Source organism: Coffea eugenioides, chromosome 8 (assembly GCF_003713205.1).
Source record: "Coffea eugenioides isolate CCC68of chromosome 8, Ceug_1.0, whole genome shotgun sequence".
In the NCBI taxonomy this organism is placed as follows: Eukaryota; Viridiplantae; Streptophyta; class Magnoliopsida; order Gentianales; family Rubiaceae; genus Coffea; species Coffea eugenioides.
In genome coordinates this window covers 10,563,108-10,584,683 of record NC_040042.1, presented here as the reverse complement: position 1 = coordinate 10,584,683, position 21,576 = coordinate 10,563,108, and the positions used below count along the sequence as shown (strand labels likewise).

Below are 21,576 nucleotides of genomic sequence, written 5' to 3'. Positions count from 1 at the left end.
TGGTAAGGTATGAGCGGGTGTAACTCTCGACGCCTCTCTCTGACCTACTACCAACTCCTGTCCCCTATTCCTGTTACTCTCCTCTGCCAGTCCTTTATTGCTCTCCACCCCCTGTATATTGGGAAGACTCTCCCCCCTCTCGATCTCTACCCATTCTCCCTGCTGGTATCTCCAGTGCTCTACCCAGTGTGTGTATGTATGTATGCATATACACCATTGATAATAAACTAATATAATAAAATTATCCTTTTAGCACTAAAATTTGATTAGAAAAATTACATTATTTTACTGCCATAAAGTATCATATACTTCATTTTATAGGCATATACACATACATAATCATATCATATTATTCATATATGTATGTATAAACTACAAATTAGTAACACTTCATTCAAAGCTTTTGTTTCAAGCACTCTTGATCACTACGCGTATATCATTAGCATAGATATTTTGATACATTTGATGCTTGTGGAAAATTGCGTGTGGATTAGTTTAGGAAATTATAAATAAAACACTTAACTGTGAATTAAGTTGTATTATTGTATGCATACCCTGTGTCAGTAGTACTGATTATATTATTGTGGATAGATGTTGTGAGGTCACCTGTATCACTTAGGATTTGTTGAATGGTGAAAAAATATCACTAACCTCCTCTACTTTGAATTTATTATAACATTGTCATCTCATTTCAAAACAAAACATGAAAACCTAATTTTGTAAGATAGAATACAATATCGTAGCAAAATTGCCCTTTGATTTTTAATTTTTGGTACAAAATTTTAAGTATATTAACAAAATTTTAGAAACAAAGACATCAAGTGTGATAGTGTCTGTGTGAATAGCCGAAATGTAATGACAACAACAATAAGCAGCAAGTTTTTTGAGGTTCAAACTGCTTGTTTTTGAAAGTTAATTTGAGGTGTCGTCAAGCAACAATACAAATTATTCTGTTTATTATGAAAGTGTTTTGGGTGAGTTTATTGAATTTTATAAATCATTTTTTTTAAGTTTTGAATTTCTTCCCTAGATTAATGGCTTGAAAACTAGAAAAAGATAAACTGCTTCAAAACTTATTTGAGGTGCATTCAAAAGTCACTCTAGTCATTGTAAAGTATTTTTGGCTAATTTTTACAAGTTTTATAAATTGTTTTAGAATCTTTTAATATTTTTTAAAGGGTCTCTTGACCCGTCAACAACTTGTAAATTTCTATTAAAGAATCACAATGGCCAAGTTTTCAAAACTAGGGGACTAATACAGTTTGAGATAAGGCGATTTTGGAATAAAATTATCGATTGGATTGCTTTCTGAGCTAAGTTGAGCTTCAAAACTTGGGGGATTCGAAATCGTTTTAAATTTTGCAAACCAGCTACCTGTTCAGTCAAAATGATGAACTCAAACTAGAATGGTTCTTATTTAACCAGCGTGATTCTTGATTTGTCCATCTCTGCTCAATTCTTCAATTCAATGTAAGTGATCCACTAGTTGTGTGTGTCTATATACACACACGTGTATGTATGCATGCGTGTATGTATATGCACCATTTGATAATAAATTAACATAATAAAATTATCCTTTTACCACTAAAACTTGATAAGAAAAATTAAACCACAATAAAGTATCATATACTTCATTTTATACACATATACATAATCATATCACATTATTCGTATATGCAGACATAGACTATATAAACTACGAAGTAGTAACACTTCATTCAGAGCTTTTGTTTCAAGCACTCCTGATCACTACGCATATTACTTTTGATACTTAGCTATTTAATATGTAGTTATGCAAAGATTACATACTACAGGGACTAATGTATTTTCAATTGTCTATACCTTGGTGCAAAATTACAGTTGCTTTACTGTTAAATGCAAGTTCTGAGTTTGTTCAAAAAACAAGTACCCTCAACTCTTAATCTCAACTTCGATTACTTGATATACAACAAATTGAAAATATCAAATAACACAAGTAGAATACCATATTTGCATTGCTTTCAGAGCTGCTGAACCGTCTAACTTATAGAACAACATTAAACTGAAAACCAGACAAGGTCAATAATACATTTTATTTCCAGTAGTATATAGCACACTCAAGCTGCCAACGTCAACTACACAGTGGCTTACCATTTGCTGAAAATGCCAACATATGATGCATCCCGTGAACCAATATATAACGTCCCGCCATTGACAGGATATTCTTGTAAGACATTTCCTGAGTTTGTTATATTGCACTTGCAAATTCCTTGTGAGTAGCAATTGACCAAACAAATTAAATCTGTAGCCAAATGGCTTAAGGGAGCGTGGCTGTAGCACATTGTCATTGGCTGCCAACCAAAATTCTCCGAAGGTTGGAGCCCTCTTGATTTTAAGTGGTTGTGTTGTTAAGTTCAGAAAGACTTCAGTCGTTTTCTCTTTGAGCCGATACTTCAACAATCTGTTAGATTTCTTATGAAATTTCCTTGTGTTAGACTTCTGCACCAAATTGTTTGTATTTATCATGCTGCTTTTCCAATCTGTGTTCTTAAGGATATGCAAAGACTACATGTGTTGTAGTTCTTGGAACATTTTTAAGAAACTCAAAATTTTCAAAATTTGTTTGTTTAGTTTTTTAACGATTCTTGGGTGCACAGAGTTTATTCTTTAGTAACTCTGAATGGAGACGAATGAGGATGAGTGGTTGACTCTCAATATCTGCACAATTTTTCTCTTCTGCTCTTGTCAACATTAATTAAAATAAAAATTACAAATTAAAAAAATAAAGCACAAACTAGAAGGAATTTGGAAAGTTGGCACACCTAATTGAAACTTTTGTCATGATTGAGGAACTCCCAATGCAATGAACCAAAATCAAGTTGAAAACATCTCCAAAAAAAAATATGTTTTGGATTCTGTAAAACCAAGTAAAGCTTAGGACCAACCAGTGCTGGTCAAAATAAAAATTTTTGAAAATTTTTAAGGGCATGAATTTCTGAACACATATAGAATTTTGAAATTTTCAAAATCGCACTACAACAAAAATGGCCTTTAGCGGCATTTAAAAGTGTCAGTATAGATAATCTAACCTGACATTTTATCTATCCTCACACCTAGGGCGAGTGTTGTCCCTTCCAATGTGGGGATAGCCTCAAATCTTTAGCAACATTCAAACGTGTCCGGAAAACCATGCTGCTATAGCATTCCCTCTGCCAACAAAAACTTTTTTTTGTGATAATCGAAAGTGTCCGTATAGCATTAGAACATCAGTAGCGGATCAGTAGTATATCCAATTTATGAAGGCATCTTTAGTTGTCTTAATATATGACTTTAAGGACACGTAGCCATGTGAATTTACACTGCTTTGGACGACATGCCCATTTGTCATTAGTGTTTTTCGAAGCTAAGCTATGCTGACACTTTTAATTGCCAGGAGTTTTTTCCCTGTTTTTTTTTATATGGAAGCAACCTGCAATTAGTCCTCCCTGCTGTACATTCCATCAACCAAAATCCTAAGGGACTTGTAAAATTATCTCAAAGAGCAGAATGCATATAGCAATTTAAAAGAAGAAGTCGATACTCAAATATAATTCATTGAATTAAAAGTCGATAACAAGTACAAACATAGCAATTACTAAAATCGCAAACAAATGCTCAAAGCAAGTACTAAAATCCCAATAAAGTACCGAAAGATTCTCATTTACAATAACTTGAAAGACTTTCTTGTGCACAAACAAAAAGACTCTCATCCCTAACAAGTTGAAAGAAATGCTAAAAGTCAGGTAACGTAATTGTACAATATTAGCAACGATCCGCGAGAGGTATAGTATATATATAGTACATTGTTTGGGCTCCTATAAAGCAGGATATTAAAACCGAGCAACCCATACCGTCAGCAAACTAATCAAAGTGAAGTCAGCTCCATGAATTTCTGTCTAATGTGATAATTGTTTGCACCAGTAAAGTACTTTACGGGCATTTTCTTTGAACATAAGAAGTTCCATGTTCCTCAAACCTGTTAATCGAGAGATAAAACAGACTGAAAATGGGGAGAAAAAAAGAAAAAAAGTTGAATATTGAAAGGTAGAGTGGATGTAAAAGCTTACTCAGATTTTGAAAACCACATTTGCTGAAAAGAACCAAGTGCCGCCAATATACTCCCACCTGTCCAAACACTGAATGTGACAGGTTAGTCAACAATGCATGGCACTGGCATGCAAAATTACTTCTTGCTACAAATGAATAAAGCTAGCTCAGATTCTGCCCACAGGCAAGGGCTTAGAAGTGTAACCAGTTAACTTGATTAACACCTTCTTGGTATAATGCCAGAGGTTCAGCATCGTTTGTAACTTCATTAGAAACTATTGTCATATGCATATTTGGCCAAAGTTTTCATAGAAACAGATACTCATTCAAAATAGATAGCAATTTCACATTGAGTGCTTCAAACATTAGTAGAATCATAATAGAAATGTATGGCTTACCTTAGCCAGAAGATGAAGACCATGTTCAATAAGTATGGAAACAGCAATCAAGATGAAACAAACAACTACCACTGCCCATGTTGATGTATGCTCAAGAGTTGTCTCCTCATTTCCACTTCCTTCAGCCATCTCTAGGTGGAGCAGTCCGGCTATGCTTTAGTAGAGGTTAGTGCCAATCCTTCAGAAGAAGAGAAAACAGCCGAGAAATTGAAGGGATGAAGAAAAGTGTATCCAGTGATCTGGGGAAACAGAAATTTTTTTTCCAATTCTTGAGCATTTGAGATTGGAAAATGATAGGAAAAAAATTGCAACAATAATAATATAATAACACCCCAGGAAATAGTTTGCGTTCAAGCAATTCAACCTACTGGAAATCATGTCATGCTAGAAAAATAGCCTTTGGTCTATCAAATGCGATGGAAAAAATTATAGATATTGGACATAACTATGTACTGCAATTTCCTACTTGCAGTTCCATCACTATTGAGAGCAGTCCTCCTTCCTTTGCAAGGTCCACATTATATGGGACTTCATAGTTCTTTGAAGTTGCTAGTTTTAACTGGTGAAGTTTTGCACCTATCCTTATGTGAGAGTTTGCTGAAGCTATTGCCCCATACTGCTATCTTGAACTTATACGGGAGTACAGAGGTTAGGAGACTTAATTGTTGCTACTTATCAGATGCCACCAAGAAAGCTATATCTTCAGTGTTTTTTGGTTTTGCTGTTACATTTCTGCTCTTTTTTCCAGTGCTTATGTTATCTTTAATTAGGAACCCCTAAAATAAGAATACAAGATTGTCAAACAATAAAGGTACAAGGGGTGTCAGACCTACATGCAACTCTGTAGGAAACTTTCCATTTGAGCTAAGGGGCATAATAAAGTTGATGGCCATATTTCAAGAAATGCCATCTCCTCCTTGATAGCTGAAAAATGCTTTAGATTGACGTCTGAGGCATAAATGTTTAGAGATCTACCATTTTCTTCTTAATGGATCTTCTTAGTAGATCTGTCCAGGTTCAGTCAATCTTTTCTGTTCTTTCTCCACTATGTTTGGTTGATATTGCAGTTTAGACTGTTGGACTTGATCAAACTGTCCTTTGATTTTTTGTACATCGAAAACTAGGATTCTTTTTTCTTTATTCCTTTTTTCTCAAAACTTTTTGGACACAAAATCACGTATGTACCTAACACTAACCTGGTCCTGTCACCTATGTTTTGAAAATTTGGAAAGTGGGGTATGTGATTGTTTATTGTGAGAACCAAGTTCCAGAAACGCCTACAATATAGTTTTGTTATATGAAGACTTAGTTATAATGCTATCCCCTTTAGGAAGGTTTTTGTAGTATGTTAGAGGAGCATCTTATGCACTAAACTGCTGCCAGTTTTGCCATTCTGGAATTAGTTATGCAGCCCGGGATCATATTTGTAATTTCTGTATTTATGGTTGCCTATGCAAACTCTGTGTATGGATTGCTCAAGGTGTCGCAGTTTTGGGGAGCGTAGCATTGTACTCCCAATCACTAACTGGTGCCTGAACAGCAAACATTGTCAACAAGCTGAAACTAAAGCTCGTCGTCCAGGCAACATTACATACAGTAGTGATCACAGTACCAACACTGTCAAGTAATACACTGAACAAAAGACAGTATGACTAAGTAGATTAATCATTCTCCTTTAAACATCAGATAATATATATTATGTTTGACCAACTACAAGGGGCATTTGTCACGACAAAAGGGACGAGTGTGGATGCAGACACAAAAGTGCACAGATTCAGGAGCTCAGAGGCATGAGAGATTCTTAAATTTCTCTCTTTTATGAAAATGATGGTAGAACCGCCAGCATGATCAGTCAGAACAGTGTTCGATACCAAGCATCCCTTAAGCTAAAGAATCATATGCTAGCAAAATTTAATCTTATTTCACACAAACATAACCATAGATGTTGTCCAAGTTCAAAGTTATAAACTCGTACATAAGATCAAAGCACTTCTTCGAAATCAAATTAAGGGATCATGCAAAATCAGGTCAGAACCTCACCAAAGGCAACCACGACAAGGAGACAAATTAAAGTTTCGGCATTTTGTCTATATACTCTCTCACACGAAAAGATAACTTTTAACTGCTATCCAACAGCATGATAAACTAGTGCTGATTGTATCACCAATTCAACATCACAGATGCATCAGAAACTACAATCCCCATGACTCAAGCCTCTCAAATATCCATGTACGACTCATTATTAATACACCCCTATGCTGCCAAAGCCTACCAGTACTTCTTATAACACTCAACAAACTGAATCAGTTCCCAGTGATTACCAAGCACTAAAGTAAATTATACAAGTCTACATTCGGGTAGCGAATAAAGCAAGCTATGATTTATAAAGCCTAATCATTCTACGGCTTAATCCTCTAAAACCACTCTCTAACACTCAGTTTAAAAAACAACAAAATGCTACAGTCCTTTAATCTCATCCATGTAGTACCCTAAAGGGACTGTAAAACTCCCCAAAAAATATCAAATCTAAATGCACCATACATGTTCATTTCTGACTATGTAAACCCAAATCACCAACTAACAAAAAATAATTACCCAAAAAGAACTCAAAATCAGACAAAAGTAAACAAAAGAAAATTTTCAAAAAATTAGAGAAAAATAGAAAAATAATAGAGAATAATACCTTAAGATACTTAAGCTTCAGATTTCCATAGACGACTCCAAACATGAAGGCTGAAGCACGAGCCACCTGCCACCAGTTATACGAAAACGAAAAAAATCCAAATTAGATCAGACATCAATGAAATTGTGAGAAATTAAAGCTGGTGGAGGTAGATGGTTTACCAAGGCGAGAGTGCTGGTGCCGGAGTAGGGTCCAGGAGGAGGCGACATTTGCTGCTGATCATTGAAATCGAAGAAAGAATAACTGCCCCAAATCTAAGGTCTCTCTCAGACTCAGAGCCCTAATTTTCGTCGGACACCAATTTGGAAATTAGAAATGTTGGGGAGATGGGCGAGGGCTTCCCTTAGCTCCTGCATTATTCAGTAAGGAAAAGGCCCAAAAACGTAACTCTTTTTGCAGGAAACCACCAACCAAAATTTACATATAGAAAAATTACAGAGTATAACCTGTTCATCGACGACATCGATATCTGCGAGCATGCGGCTGGATTTCTTACCGGAATTGCCTAATTCGTTTGCTAAGAAATAATTTCTGGAGAATCCGAACTCGTCCTCTTCAATGTCATGTTGTTCCATTTTCTGGTTTTGACGAACCTAAACCTGATGATGAGAGGGAAAGAATAGGGGCGACGGGACGGCGGAGGTAGGGAGCAGAGGAGAGGAAAGTGGCCGAGAGAGGTAGAGGGCAAAAATTTAGGCAACCGAGAGAAATCAATTTAGGGCAAAAATTTATCATGCAATTACATACCTTCAATGGGAAAGTAAGGGTAGTTTGATTGCGGAGAGATTCAACAGGAAAAACTCTGCGGGAAAGCAAAATTTTGGCCAAGAGTTTTGAGAGACAGTTTGCCGAGAGAGAGACTTTGTGCGAGAGATAAAGAAGAAGCAAAATTTCACTGGGAGGCAAAACGAAGTTTTGAGATTTCACTAAGTGTTTTGGCAAAGGAATCTTCCGCCAAAATCCAACGACGTCGTTTTGTGTTTTAATTTTTTTTGGTGTATCTCACATTTTCATAAGTGTCATAATAGGGAGTCTAAAGGTACATTATTATTTTTATATCAAATAAAATAAAAAAAAATTAGAGTATATATTATTGAGTTGATAACTAGTGTCATGATAGAAGTTTTATAATGGCACAAACCAGCAAGTGTCCTTATAGATATGTCAGAAAAGATCATTTTTGTTGTAGTGTCGTAAGAGTAGAAAACATAGTTCGTCCCTTGGACCAATAAGCTTTACTTTGACGTAATATAGCCAAAACACAGTTCAAAAACCTATAATATTTTAAAAGGGGTTCCAATTGTTACAAAAAAAAAAAAAACTTAAAATGAAGAAGGTAAGTGTGATTTTTCAAAACTTGAGAATACCAAGTGATACTGTTGGAATTTAAGGGAGGTTTCTGAAATTATCCCTTAGCTTTTAGAAACGTACCTTATGTCAAACGTCTGGCTGGCATCTATGAAGATGACTTCTCTGGCTATTGGATTAACATCACAGCCATTGAGAAAATTGAATCGGACTCCATTTACGCTGGTAGCAATTATTGTAGCTTTCCTACCATTTGGACCTACAACAGCAAGACCAAAGAATGTATCCGCCATATAAAGGAACAACTGAAGGCATTGAAACAATTTTCACTACAAATATCACCAATGACGGAACAGTCAGAATGAGACTATTTGAGGCATTTGATTGACCTTTTTTGCCTGGTAGAAGAGCATTTGGTTAAGCTACAGCTGTGATCATGAGTAATTAGTGGTGTTATTGACTGCACATGCAGTAATAATGTACAATTAGTGTGTATAGTTTCTCACTAATTGGCAACGTTTAACTGCTAGATTCACAATGTAAGGACCATAATGTAATTTACATTTTTTTCCCAATTGAAAAGGATCGGATTAGATATCCGTTCGGCTGAATTAAAGCACTTTATTTGGTTTGTTGGCCAATCCACAATAAGTGTGTATAGTTTCTCACTAATTGGCAACATTTAACTGCTTGTTTCAAATTTAAGGACCATAATGCAATTTACATATTTTTCCCAATTGAAAAGGATCGGATTAGATATCCGTTCGGCTGAATTAAAGCACTTTATTTGGTTTGTTGAGCAATTCCACGGTCCAATACTATGGTCAGCACTAGCTTAATATGGGGATAAACCTTCTCTTAATTAGGGGCCAGCGGAGGATCATTTTTTGCCACTTTGCATAACAGCTTGCTAATCAACCAAATGGCAAGTTCGATTTAATCATTCTATAATCTTTAAATGCTTCTTGTTAGAGGAACCACCTCGCCAGCCTTTAAATGGGAAGATCTCTATTCATAGATAAACATTTTCTCAGACGCAGTTAGACTTGCAACATTTGAAGGCATAACCACAAAGATGTACTATGAAAAAAAATGGTACCTATTTGGTGCAACACAAGCAAAATATTCAAAACCAATAGTTGGACCTTTGTATACTAGGACTCTGCCATCACTGACGCCTACATAAGGTCCTTGATTAAATCGATCCAAAGCAACTGACTCAGGGCTTATAGGTCCTCCAGGGGGGAAGATTAACTCGGATAAATTTTTGATATGGATCGACTGCAAATATATGAGGAAGGAAAAACAGAATGACAAAAATGGTATGCATTGCCAATGTTCTAGTTCTACTAATGAAAATATTGTTATGCTTAAAATGGCATGGCCAATGTAATTGTTACATTACTATTTATAGGCGGAAGACAATAATGGTTATTAGCCACCTATACTCCTCGGCAAGAGGAAATTTCGAAAGGGCAAAATTTTCTAGTGGCTCTCAAACTATTATGAAATTTGATTTTTAACCTTCTAACTATTAACTGATAAGTTTTAACCCTTCAGCTAATTAAAACGTATTATTCTAGTCCTTCCGTCAACTTAAATCATTATGTCAACTTGAGTTACAGGATTCATGATTCCCCAGTGGCCTTCAAACTATTATAAATTTCAACTTTTGGTCTACTAACTATTAACAGATAGTTTTAGTCTTCCAACTAATTAAAACATATAATTATAACTTTTCCATTAATTTGAGTCGTTGTATCGAACAGAAACATCTCCTTGTGCGCGGCAAGGGACATAATCGAGAGACATTTTTGTCTTCGTATGACATGCTTATGTTCATCAGATTCAAGCATGTTTGGAGAGATTAAAACAGTGATATATTGCTTTTATAGCCATTGCATGTATATTGATTGTAACATGAATGTGTTGTCTATTTTTGAGGTTTAAACACAAAAATGGGGACATTCTAGTATGCCTCTTGGCGCACACATGGTGATGTTTCTGTTCGACATAATGACTCAAGTTGACGGGAAGACTAAGATTATATGTTTTAATTAGTTGAAAGATTAAAACTTATCAGCTAATATTTGGATGACCAAAAGTTGAACTTTGTAATAGTTTGAAAGCCACCAAGGCACATGTCATGCTATTTCTGTGAGACATAACAACTCAAGTTGACAGAAATATTAGAATTATATGTTTTAATTAGTTGCAGGGCTAAAACTAATTAGTTAATAGTTGAAGGACCAAAAATTAAAATTTGCAATAGTTTGAGGGCAACTAGGACATTTTTCCAATTTCCAAATTACATTATAGTTTTCTAAAAGAGTTCTCAACTAGTGAGAAGTTTGAAAAGGGAAAAAAAAAGTATCAAGTGAATGAACATTTTAAACAACACATATTACTGAATGCTTTTTTTAAAAAAAATAAATTCTGTACATATCAAAAGGCAAACTTTATAAATGTCTTTTTTTTGAATAAACGTTGCATTCACTAAATACTTTCGTCATTATTTGGGAAAATGTTTGAACCCTTTAACATTTTTTTCTATGGAGGAAGTGCTACATTTTTGTGAATTCAATCCTTCCGGAAATTCGATTTACCTACCTTTGGTATATTTGATGAGATGGCCATGGCTCTAGCCACTCGTCTTGTGAAATTGGTGATATTATCATTTTAGTTTGTATCCTTCCAATATAGATTTCTATTGTTTGCATAATTGTTTGCTACCTTTAGCTCCATAATTGTTATTAATAGGATTTCTATTGTTTGCTTTTTTGTTGCAAGGATGCCCAAAGGCTTATCAGCTGTCTGGGGATCGGAGTCTCACAGTTTGTATTGCGTACAATTTTGCACAAATTGATCTCTGGTGTAAATCAATAAGATTTTGGCATGAATTAAATCCTATTTGATGTAAATCAATCAGGTACAGTTTTGGTATAAGTTAATTGTTATCATTTAGTTTAAGTTGAGGTCAATTTAGTGTAAGTTGAGAGTAAATTATTAATTTCCTGTGGGAAATGAAACTTGTGAGGCCCCATTTCTCAGCTGTCACTTTTTCTCTTCGACTCTTGTTGACTTCTCAACATGCGTCTCTCTGTTTTACTTTTAGTTCTTCTCCTCCTCATTTTTTTCCTTTCTTTTAATCAAATTGCCTGCAAGCAAGTTGCTTTCATTCCGATCCTTTTATAGACATGTCAAATTTCGGATAGTCAAATCATTTAATATAATTTGAGCCAAGGTCAAACAATTTACTTGCTGCCTGCCAAAAGTCCAATTGAAATTGTCTTGAAACTGAAGAAAGACTGCGTTGCGACAAGGGGCAAAGGTTCTGATGGTTTTGATCATTTTCAACTGAGCGTAACTTTAGTTGCACACAACGTAACTTTATTTTCATAACGTGTAATTTTAGTATAAAATTTTACGGACCCCACACACATGAAAATCGATGTACAACTAGTGATCTGAACCGCACATTTTTTTTGGCCAAATCTTGGCCCTTAACAGCTCAAGAATAGGGATGACAACAGGGCGGAGTTGGGCTCCCCCCGCCCCGCCCCGCTTCCCTGCCCCCGCGGGGTTAATAAAATTTTCCCTACAGGGTTAATAAAATTTTCCCTATAGGGTTAATAAAATTTTATTATAGTTAAATTTTAATAAATAATTAAGTACTAAAATATCAATATATCATCAAGTTATTATTTATTGTAATTTTACAATTGAAACTCATAAAAACAATCAAACAAAAGTTATTTGAATACAATCCAACATGATGAAATAAATACAACTAAAATAGTTAAGTTTTCACTTTTGGTACAAATACAATCACTAATTCATTATTGTGTTTGTGTTTTTTTTTGAGTAAAAAGTGTTAGTCTATTAAGTGTAATTAGAAATTTAGTATAAATGTATTAGTAAATTTAGTATTAGTAAATTTAGTATAACTAATTAATAAATTCTATTAGTAGACATGTCTAATTATTCGTATAATTGATAATATCAATTATATTTGCATACACTAATATACATTATATAATACATCTAACTAATAATATCATTATCATAAGTTTATAACTAATTAAATTACATATTATATATAATTATATATATTTATTTATAAATATAATTTTTTTTTGCTGGTGGTGGGGCGGGGGAGTATATCCCCGCCCCGTTTACTTTCCCGCCCCCGCCCCGTTTCTAAACGGGGGGAAAAAAAAATTCCCCCCCCGCCCCCGCCCCACACCCCGCCCCAACCCCCGCCCCGAGAGTCCCCGCGGGCACCCGCTCCCATTGCCATCCCTACTCAGGAACGGTCCACTTGATGACCGTCCTTGCCCCTTATCCGACTGCGTTGTGGCCTTTCAAGATGATGCATTGAAAAACTGTTCCGCCTAAAATTAGGCGAAAAGTTAATAGCTTGTGTCATTTGACGTCAGGGCAAGGGTTGTTCTGGCCTATGAGAAAATCTACAGCTCTCCTATCATGATGTTTAGGATTTGTTGGGTGGTATTCCTGCAATTGTTAACCACTAATTTGAAGAAGTATTACAGTTAAGTCATTAGTTCTGTTCATTTGAAAGATTGTCTCAAACATTCTCTAAGTGTCAAGCTACAACAACTCTCATTCTTGCAAAGCACCAAATTGAGAATATAAGTACAACACAAATACACAAGTACAATAACACATTTTGTTTGATTTTGAAGCTTTCAATAACACATTCTATTTCCAGTATGCTGCATCAAGTTGCAAATGTCAATATATCGTGGCACACCATTTACTGAACAAGCCATTATGCCATGCATCGCATGAACCGATGTAATCCATCCTTCCATTAAGATTAAATTATTGTAAGAAATTAATCAGAGTTAATTAAGTTGGGACGCTCATGATTTTGAGTGCATTTGCTGTTCAATTATAGAAAATTTAAGTTTTAACGAACTAGCCACCGTGATTAAATGTAGGTCCGGTTGCTGTGATTAGTCCAATTAGTGGTAGTATCAAATTTGGTTACTTGGCTCGAGCTCACCCCAAGTAAAGACTAATTTGCTTTATTGCCAACTTTAATACCTCGATTTAAGGGCTAAATGCCTGACACAATAATCTTTGAGTGAGAGTCACGGATTCAAAATTGATAACCCAGAATATTAGTTGCCCAATAGACCTAAGATCACATACTAAACATTTGCATTTCAAATTCCTGAAATGAGACAAACTATAGGATATCACAGATTTGATTAATCTTCCTCTTGAATGGGTAGTAAATTTTCCTCCTATTTGCACAAAATTGTTCAGGATGATATTCAAAGACAATATTTTAAGTGTGATGAGGATGGGTAGTGGATATCTTTGGGAACATATTTCCTAACTTTAATCTTTCATGTAACACGAATATTGTTGTTTACCAACTTGACAAAACAACTAATTACTTGCAAGCCGATTGAGTAAGCGCGATGTCAATCACCCATACTTGTGTTTGACCTTGAAGAGATTAAATTTGTGATTTGATTTGTCGGCTATAGTTATGATGTTAGTACCCATGCCTTTTTCTTCGGAGTTCGAGTTAAAGACCAAAAAAAAAAAAAAAGGAAAACAGAAGTCCCTAGAAGCATAAAAGGAGCCAAAAACGTTATTTTGAGTGGGAAATTTTAGAGACATATAGACATAGATGTGTAGTGCAAAATTTTTGTAGGGGGCAAGTTTTAATTTACAAAGGATAATTCATTGCGAAAACTTTCATAGTTGAGGAAGAAAAAGGTAATTTCAAATTAATTTCCAAATTTTGAAATGTTAATGTTAATGTTTAGAAATGTACTTTATGTCAAATATCCGGCTTCCATATGTGAAGATGACCTCTCTTATAACTGAATTAACATCATAGCTATTGTGAAAATTAAATTGTGCACCATATTCACTGTAAACTATTATTGTAGCTTTCCCACCATTTGGATCTAAAATAGTAAAAACCAAAGCATGTATCCCTACTTATGCTCTGTTTGATAACTCAATTTAGCACTTTAAATTTAATGAGTTCAAATCTAACCTATTCAAACCGTTCGATAACCAAAAATTGAACATCTAAATTAATTGGCACTAAATTTTCTAGACAAAACTTGCTCTCAAAATTAAGTGATAAGTTATTCATTTATCACTACGTGGTATGCATTCAAATGTATTAAATTTAATATTTAACAATTTAATAATTTAACGGATTCAGACTTTAAATTTTAGATTTAAAGACTTTAATTTTCAGACTTTAATTTTATCAAACGTGTCCTTAGAGTTGTCCACTTATAGGACCAAAATTAAGTCCCAGAATTATTTTTCCTATGGAAGGCAAACTACAAAGACATCATTAGGCATATAATTGAAGAGAAATTTACAACTATACATCGTGCTAAGAATAATCGAAGGCATTGAAACTATCACCACTGGCAGCACAGGAAGATTGAAACTTTTTGAGACATTTGATTAAGCACTTTATTAATTCTTCTTCTTCTTTTTTTTGTAGAAAAGAATTCGGTTGACCTACACCATTATGACTAACAAGTGATGTTATTAACTGCACATGCAATAATAATGAACACTAATTTCTCAATAATTGGCAACATTTTGTGGTTATACTCTTCAATGACCCGAATGTAGTTTATGGTGTCATTCTCAATCCAATAACCCCGCATTAGATATCTGTTAGGTTGAATAAACCAGGAGTCTTAGCTTCTTGGGCAATTCGACAGTCCACCACTGTGGTGAATGCTAAGTTAATAATAAGCTACGGAAAAAGTTCATGCCTCATGAGCAATAGCTTGTTAATTAACCAAATGCAAAGTTTGAATGCTTCTAACGTTAGAGCTGCATTGTCCAAAACTAACAAAAGAAAATTAATTTGGGGGAACTTTTACAACCCTATGTTTATGTGAACACTGTTTTGGCCTAAATCGAATTTGAATGAAGGGAACATAAAAATTAACAGAAAATTTTAGAAAAGAATAATTATTTATACAATTTAAATGGACTTCTATGAGTATTATGCTAAAATTGTATAATATAGATTCATTAAAAAATAAAAATTGTCAAGACTTTAGAATTACAAATAAATAATCAAGCCAAAATAATAGATATAGAGTGAATGTAATCGAAGAAAGTACCAAAAATGAAAACTGTGCGTTGATTGATTAAAAATCAATAAAGAAATAATCAATGTAAATGTATATAAGGTAGGGAATTAATAGACTGAAGTTTAATATAAATAAAGAAGTATATAATGATAGAAAAAACTGAAAGTTTAACCACATTTTAGTAATGGTAATAAATAATCAATGTAAACATATATAAAGTAGGAAATTAAGAAATCAAAATTTACTATAAAGGCAACTTTAAATCCCTAAGTCACTCAGAGTAGGGGTATTATTTTGGACTTATTACTTAAAGTAAATGTGCACTCACTTTTCTTCAAAACGTAGTATTTCTCATTTTATGCACTTTTAGTATTTCTCATTTTCTGCAAAAAGCTAATTAGAAACTTATCGTGGTGTTAATAACAAAAGCTACAAAAGTTTATCATTGATTAAAAAGAAAAAAAAAATACAAGACTGAAACCTCCCATGGGACGAGAAGACGAGAAAGGTGCAGGTGTCAGTTTAGTAATCCCTTGGCTAATTTACAGCTTGAACAAGTATGGAAGGAAACTTTCGTCTAGTGAAAGTTTAAGGTTTGATGGGAATCAATGAAAGCCATTTATGAAGAGTACTAAATCAAGATCGATGTTGAAACAAATTGGAAATCAGGAATAATGGAAAACCGAAATCAATATCAAAATCTTAATCAAGTGAAAATCAAGATGAACATACCCTATTTCTATATAAAGCAACATATTAAGCTCGAAATAATGCTACAAAATATCACATTTTATTCATTAGAAAGCTTATCTCGAGTAGCCTCTTTGTCTCATTTCTTGCAGGGCAACCAATCGAGATTATGAAAACAACATTTAAGCACAAAACACATTTGCTTTGCTTTCATATTTGTCAATAACACTTTTTTCCCATCAAATGGTGGCTTACCATTTATTAAACACGCCAACATATGGTGCAACCCGTGAACCGATGTATAATGTCCCTCCGTTGACATCATATTCTTGTAGCACAGTAACTTGAGTGTTGTTATATTGTGCTTGCAAATTCTTTGTTATCAGAATTTGTTTAAATAAATTAAATTTGTAACCAAAAGGCGTAACCGAGCGTGGCTGGGGAACAATGTTATTTGCAGCCACCCAATATTCTCCATATGTTGGTGCCCTCTTGATTTTGATTGGATTTGCTGTTAATTTCAGAAAAACTTCAGTTGTATCTTCTATGAGCCGATACTTGATGATTCTTTTGTTGTAGACTTCTGAAAACAGCACAAATGAGCCATCGTGGCTAAATGAAGGTCCAGCTGGTACTGAAACCCCATCCATCAATACCTTCACCTCCTTTGTTATGGGATTATATTTCATCAGTCTTCCACTTGAATCAGGAGTAAAGTTTCCTCGTATAACATCTCTGCACAAAATGGTTCACAAGGATATTCAAAACTACTTGGAAGGATAATTGGACAATTCTTGTAGTGCTTAAACATTTTTAAGAAATTTGGGTGCTTAAATATCTTCAGTTAATGATCGTAAATTTAAGGCCAATAAAGATAAGTGGTCGATTTGCAATAACAGAGATCTAAATTACACTTAACTTACTATTTAATGCAGATAATTACAGTTATTGCACCCGTTGTTTTTATACGCTTTTTTAAATTAACTATACTATTTTTAAAAAAGCTAACACTTGAATCCTCTACTAACAAGCGAAAGATGTAAATAATAGAATGCATTAGCCAAACTGTTACTCTATATCAAAAAAGTTAAACAAGTAAAAAACAGAAAAGGAAAATGAACCACGCATCAGGATTGTGGAAAGTCGAATTAGCAAATCGAGTTTTGTGTCGTAATTAAGGAATTTCCAATATAATGAAAAAGGTTGAAAAAATTCCGAACAATAAGCTTTACTTTTTGACATAATATCGCAAAAAAGACTACAAAAATTTGCAATATTCTTAAGAATATATGTCACATTAAAAATTCATGTTACCAAAGATTTTAGAGTTTTTCCACCTCATGAGTCAACTAGTTGATTAAAACCACAAGAGGGAAGACAGCAAGAGAACCCATATAACATACTTGGTGCTTCGCCTTGAATAAATTTAATTTGTGATTAAATTTCTCGACATTAGTGACCGATGCCCATGTTCTTCGAATTCTGAGTTTAAGCTTAAGAAAAATGCCCCAGCAACATGGATAGAGTCAGAAAATATCCTTTGAGGGGCAACATTTTTCACATTTACACTTTAAAAGGACAATTATTAAAACTGTTAATATTCTAAGGGAGAAAAACCTAATTTTTTAGAAGTGGTGGTTGCAACCCTGAGTTGTTCAAGTCCATGCATAAAAAAAAAAAAAAACAAACAAAAACTTTTGTTTTGACCAAAGACTACTTAACCTTGTCCAAGTCTTAAATAGCAAAACTCAAATTAACCGAATGCTTAAAAATTTGGGAAAACAAAGCCAGAACTGTGACCAAAATGTTGTACACAGCAATTTAGGAACTTCTACTGCAAGTTGCTATTGTTGTTCATGGTAAATTACTTATAATCTCTTGTGATTTTACATAATGTCAGATGACTCCTATAAGGGTTCAAAATAACCACATAACTCCCTTATGGTTTTATATAAAGTGAAAAATGGACGAAATGCACAATCGGTTATGACATTTATATCAAACATACTCTTAAAGCACATGTGATAAAATCTTAACCTCCATGTAACCTCCTTGTAGTTTGTATAACTAACCATTTTACTTTTTTGTGATTTTTACATTTATCCATATAATCCCTTTATACATTTTTATACAAGATAGTTAAACCGTTGATTCATTTAATATTTAAATAAGGATACTATTGATATTTCAATTAACACCGTTACGTACGGTATGTTGCATCAAGTTTCCATTTTATATAAAATTATAGGAGAATGAAGTAGACATTTTAAAACGTAAGAAGAGCCATATGATAATATATAAAATCACAGGGGTTATATGTAATTTACCTATTGTTTAAAAAACATACCTTATGTCAAATGTTTGACTTCCATCCGTAAAGATGACCTCCCTTGTAATTGGATTAACATCACAGCCATTGAGGAAATTGAATTTGACACCGTTTGCACTGTTAGCAATTATTGTAGCTTTCCCACCATTTGGACCTACCACAGCAAGTCCGAAGAATGTGTCCGCCATATAGAGTTGCCCACTAAAAGGATCGAAACTAGCTCCAAGAATTCGACCACAGGTTGGCCCCAAGTCTGGGTCCGTTACACCATCACAAAGCTGCTTGTTCCTGAAGAAAAGAAAACTGGAGAATTAGAATCCCACACGTGTGTTGTCAGAGCGAACTCGAATTACAAAGACATCATCAGTCATCAATGTAAACAAATTAATTGATAACCAAATGTGTTGGCTAAGAATAATTAAAGGCACAAAAACATTCACTCTATATATCACCAATGACGGAGCAGGAAGATTGAGATTTGATTAAGCACTTTATTTCTAGTTTTTATTGGTTTTTCATAGAAAAGCATTTGATTAAGCTGCATCAGTGATTACGACTAACTAGTGTGGTTCTGGCCTCCAAGCGTTGAAATATTGTTTTGGAGGCATGACCACAAAGATGTACAATGAAAATGTTCGTACCTATTTGGTGCAACAAAAGCAAAATCCACAAAACCAGCAGTTGGACCTTCGTGTTTCAGAATTCTGCCATCACTAACACCGACATAGGGTCCTTGATTGAATCGATCCAAAGCAACTGATTCGGGACCTATAGGTCCTCCGGGAGGGAGGTTGATTTGAGTAAATTTTTGGTATGGATCGATGGCATAAATATGACCAAGGAGAAGTAGAATGACAAAAATGGAAAGCATTGCTGATGTTCTAGTTCTACTATTGGAAACTCTTATTCAAAGTGGCAATGCCGATGCTCTAGTTCTGCTATACTTGAAGTGGCATTGCCAATCTAGTTGTTGGATTGCTATATATAGACAGGAGCCCATAATGGTAACTATCCTCGTCCCCCAAATTGCTAGAAAAATTGGGCTGCTGATGGGGTGGCTATGACTCTAGCCTCTCTTCTTTTGAAGCCACCAAATAATACTCAAAATATTCTTATTTAATTTGTACACTTTTTCTCGCACTATTCTTTTTTTTTTTTTTTGAAAAAAAAACCATTTTTTCTTCAAATTGTATCCCAGCAAGTTGCTTCAATTGTGGCCCTCTTTATAGGTATGTTAAATTTCTGATAAACATTCATTTAGTGAAATCTGCAAAAGGTCAAACAATTAATTCATTACCTACCAAAGGTCCAAGTTATATTGGCTCAAGGATGTGAACATGTTAAAATGGTAAAGAACGCGTAGTGGGCTTTGCGAAGGAACCAAAGTTACGAGTCTTCGGCTCTGCACAGGAAAACTGTGCGCGCTTGGAATTAGGACACTTAATTGGGAAAAAAAAAATCTTTTTATCCCCCAAAATTTAGAGGGATATTGGTTTTTTTTGAAAAAATCCAACATTAAAATTTTTCCTCAGTTCTAATTTCAATTCAATTTTGATCAATGATTTCTTTTTTTCAAAATTTTTGTAAATAGCAGTCTTCATGCCTCCCCTAAAACTTTGATAAAATCCAATTACCCCTTTACCCTAGCTTTTGCCTTGACTTTTAGGTATGCTTCTCTTAAGATTTTTTTATTTGCATTTTATATGTGCTATGTAGACATGTCAATGGGTAGGGTCTGGGTTGGATCCCTTTGATCTAAATCCAGACCCATTTAATTTAATTAGACCCAGACCCAGATTCAGACCCTTTTGGGTTTGAAAAAGTAAATCTATACCCAAACCCTCATGGATCTGGCCATCCAATGGGTATCCATGGGTATTTTCTGAACATACTAAAGTAAAAATATATTAAAAATATATAGAGTTCATAAATAATATAAATACGATCCAATTTTTGTTTTCAAATAATAAAAATAACATTCAACAAGTTGAATGCAATATTATGAACTTAAAGAAAGAACTATTATTGACTACTTGTGTATATTTTCAAAGATTTAACTGTATCCACATCCAATCTTTCATTTGTTTGCTTTTACCTTTTCTCCTTTTCCTGAAAAAGTCTGCACCAATTATAATAACAACTAGGATTAGTTTTTAAAAAAGAAAACAATCATAACATGGGTCATGAAGTCTTACATCCAATGGTCATGAAGTCATAGAATATTAGATTATTTTATAAATTTACTAATATATATTATTTAATTAAATATACATGGATTTGGGTAGGGTCTGATATGGGTCTGAATTTGGATATGGATTCTAAAAAACCAGATCCTACCCAGACCCATGACTCTCTCACAAGGTCTGGGTCTGGGTAGGGTTTGGATTTGAAATATAAATCCAAACCCTATCCATATGTATTGGATCTGGATAACATTCGACCCATAGATATGCCTAGTGTTATGCTAGATATTCTTTCATAACATCTCATGCTATTGTTTAGAAGTCATCGTTTCAATTAAAAAATTCTCCAATTAGTTATATTTTATGCACATTTGCATTAGTGATATCTCTATCAATAAGAAAATCTAATTGCATATATCCGACAAAGGAAAAGCAGAATGACAAAAATGGAAATCATTGCCAATGTTTTAATTCCACAACTCGAAGTTTGGAAACAATTGTTAAACCTAAAAGTCGTATGCATGGGCAATTAAGATGTTTCTATTTATAAGAAGAAAACAATAAACGATACTAGCCAATTCTGTTTCCTCAATTATTGCACTGTAATTCGGTGGCTATAGCTTTAGCATCCCGTCTTATGGAATTGGTGACACCATATGACACTCAAAATATTATTATTTTAGTTTGTATATTTCCAATGAGGATTCTTGATATCTTTAGTTCCATACTTCTCACCTTATATGGATGCCCAAAGGCTCTTCAGCTATCCCTCAAAATTTTTCTTGTCTTTCCCATCAAATTA

At 34.1% G+C, this 21,576-nt stretch overlaps 1 protein-coding gene across 1 annotated transcript; it reads right to left on the bottom strand.

The window, feature by feature from the left end:
- Positions 1 to 16,513: 16,513 nt before the first annotated feature.
- On the bottom strand, positions 16,514 to 19,462 carry LOC113780228 (protein STRICTOSIDINE SYNTHASE-LIKE 11-like). The gene is made up of 3 exons (XM_027326040.1): positions 19,233 to 19,462; positions 18,610 to 18,879; positions 16,514 to 16,997 (listed from the first exon to the last, which is right to left on the bottom strand). Exons 1-3 carry the CDS (start codon positions 19,460 to 19,462, stop codon positions 16,514 to 16,516), a joined length of 984 nt encoding a protein of 327 aa, XP_027181841.1.
- Positions 19,463 to 21,576: the final 2,114 nt, after the last annotated feature.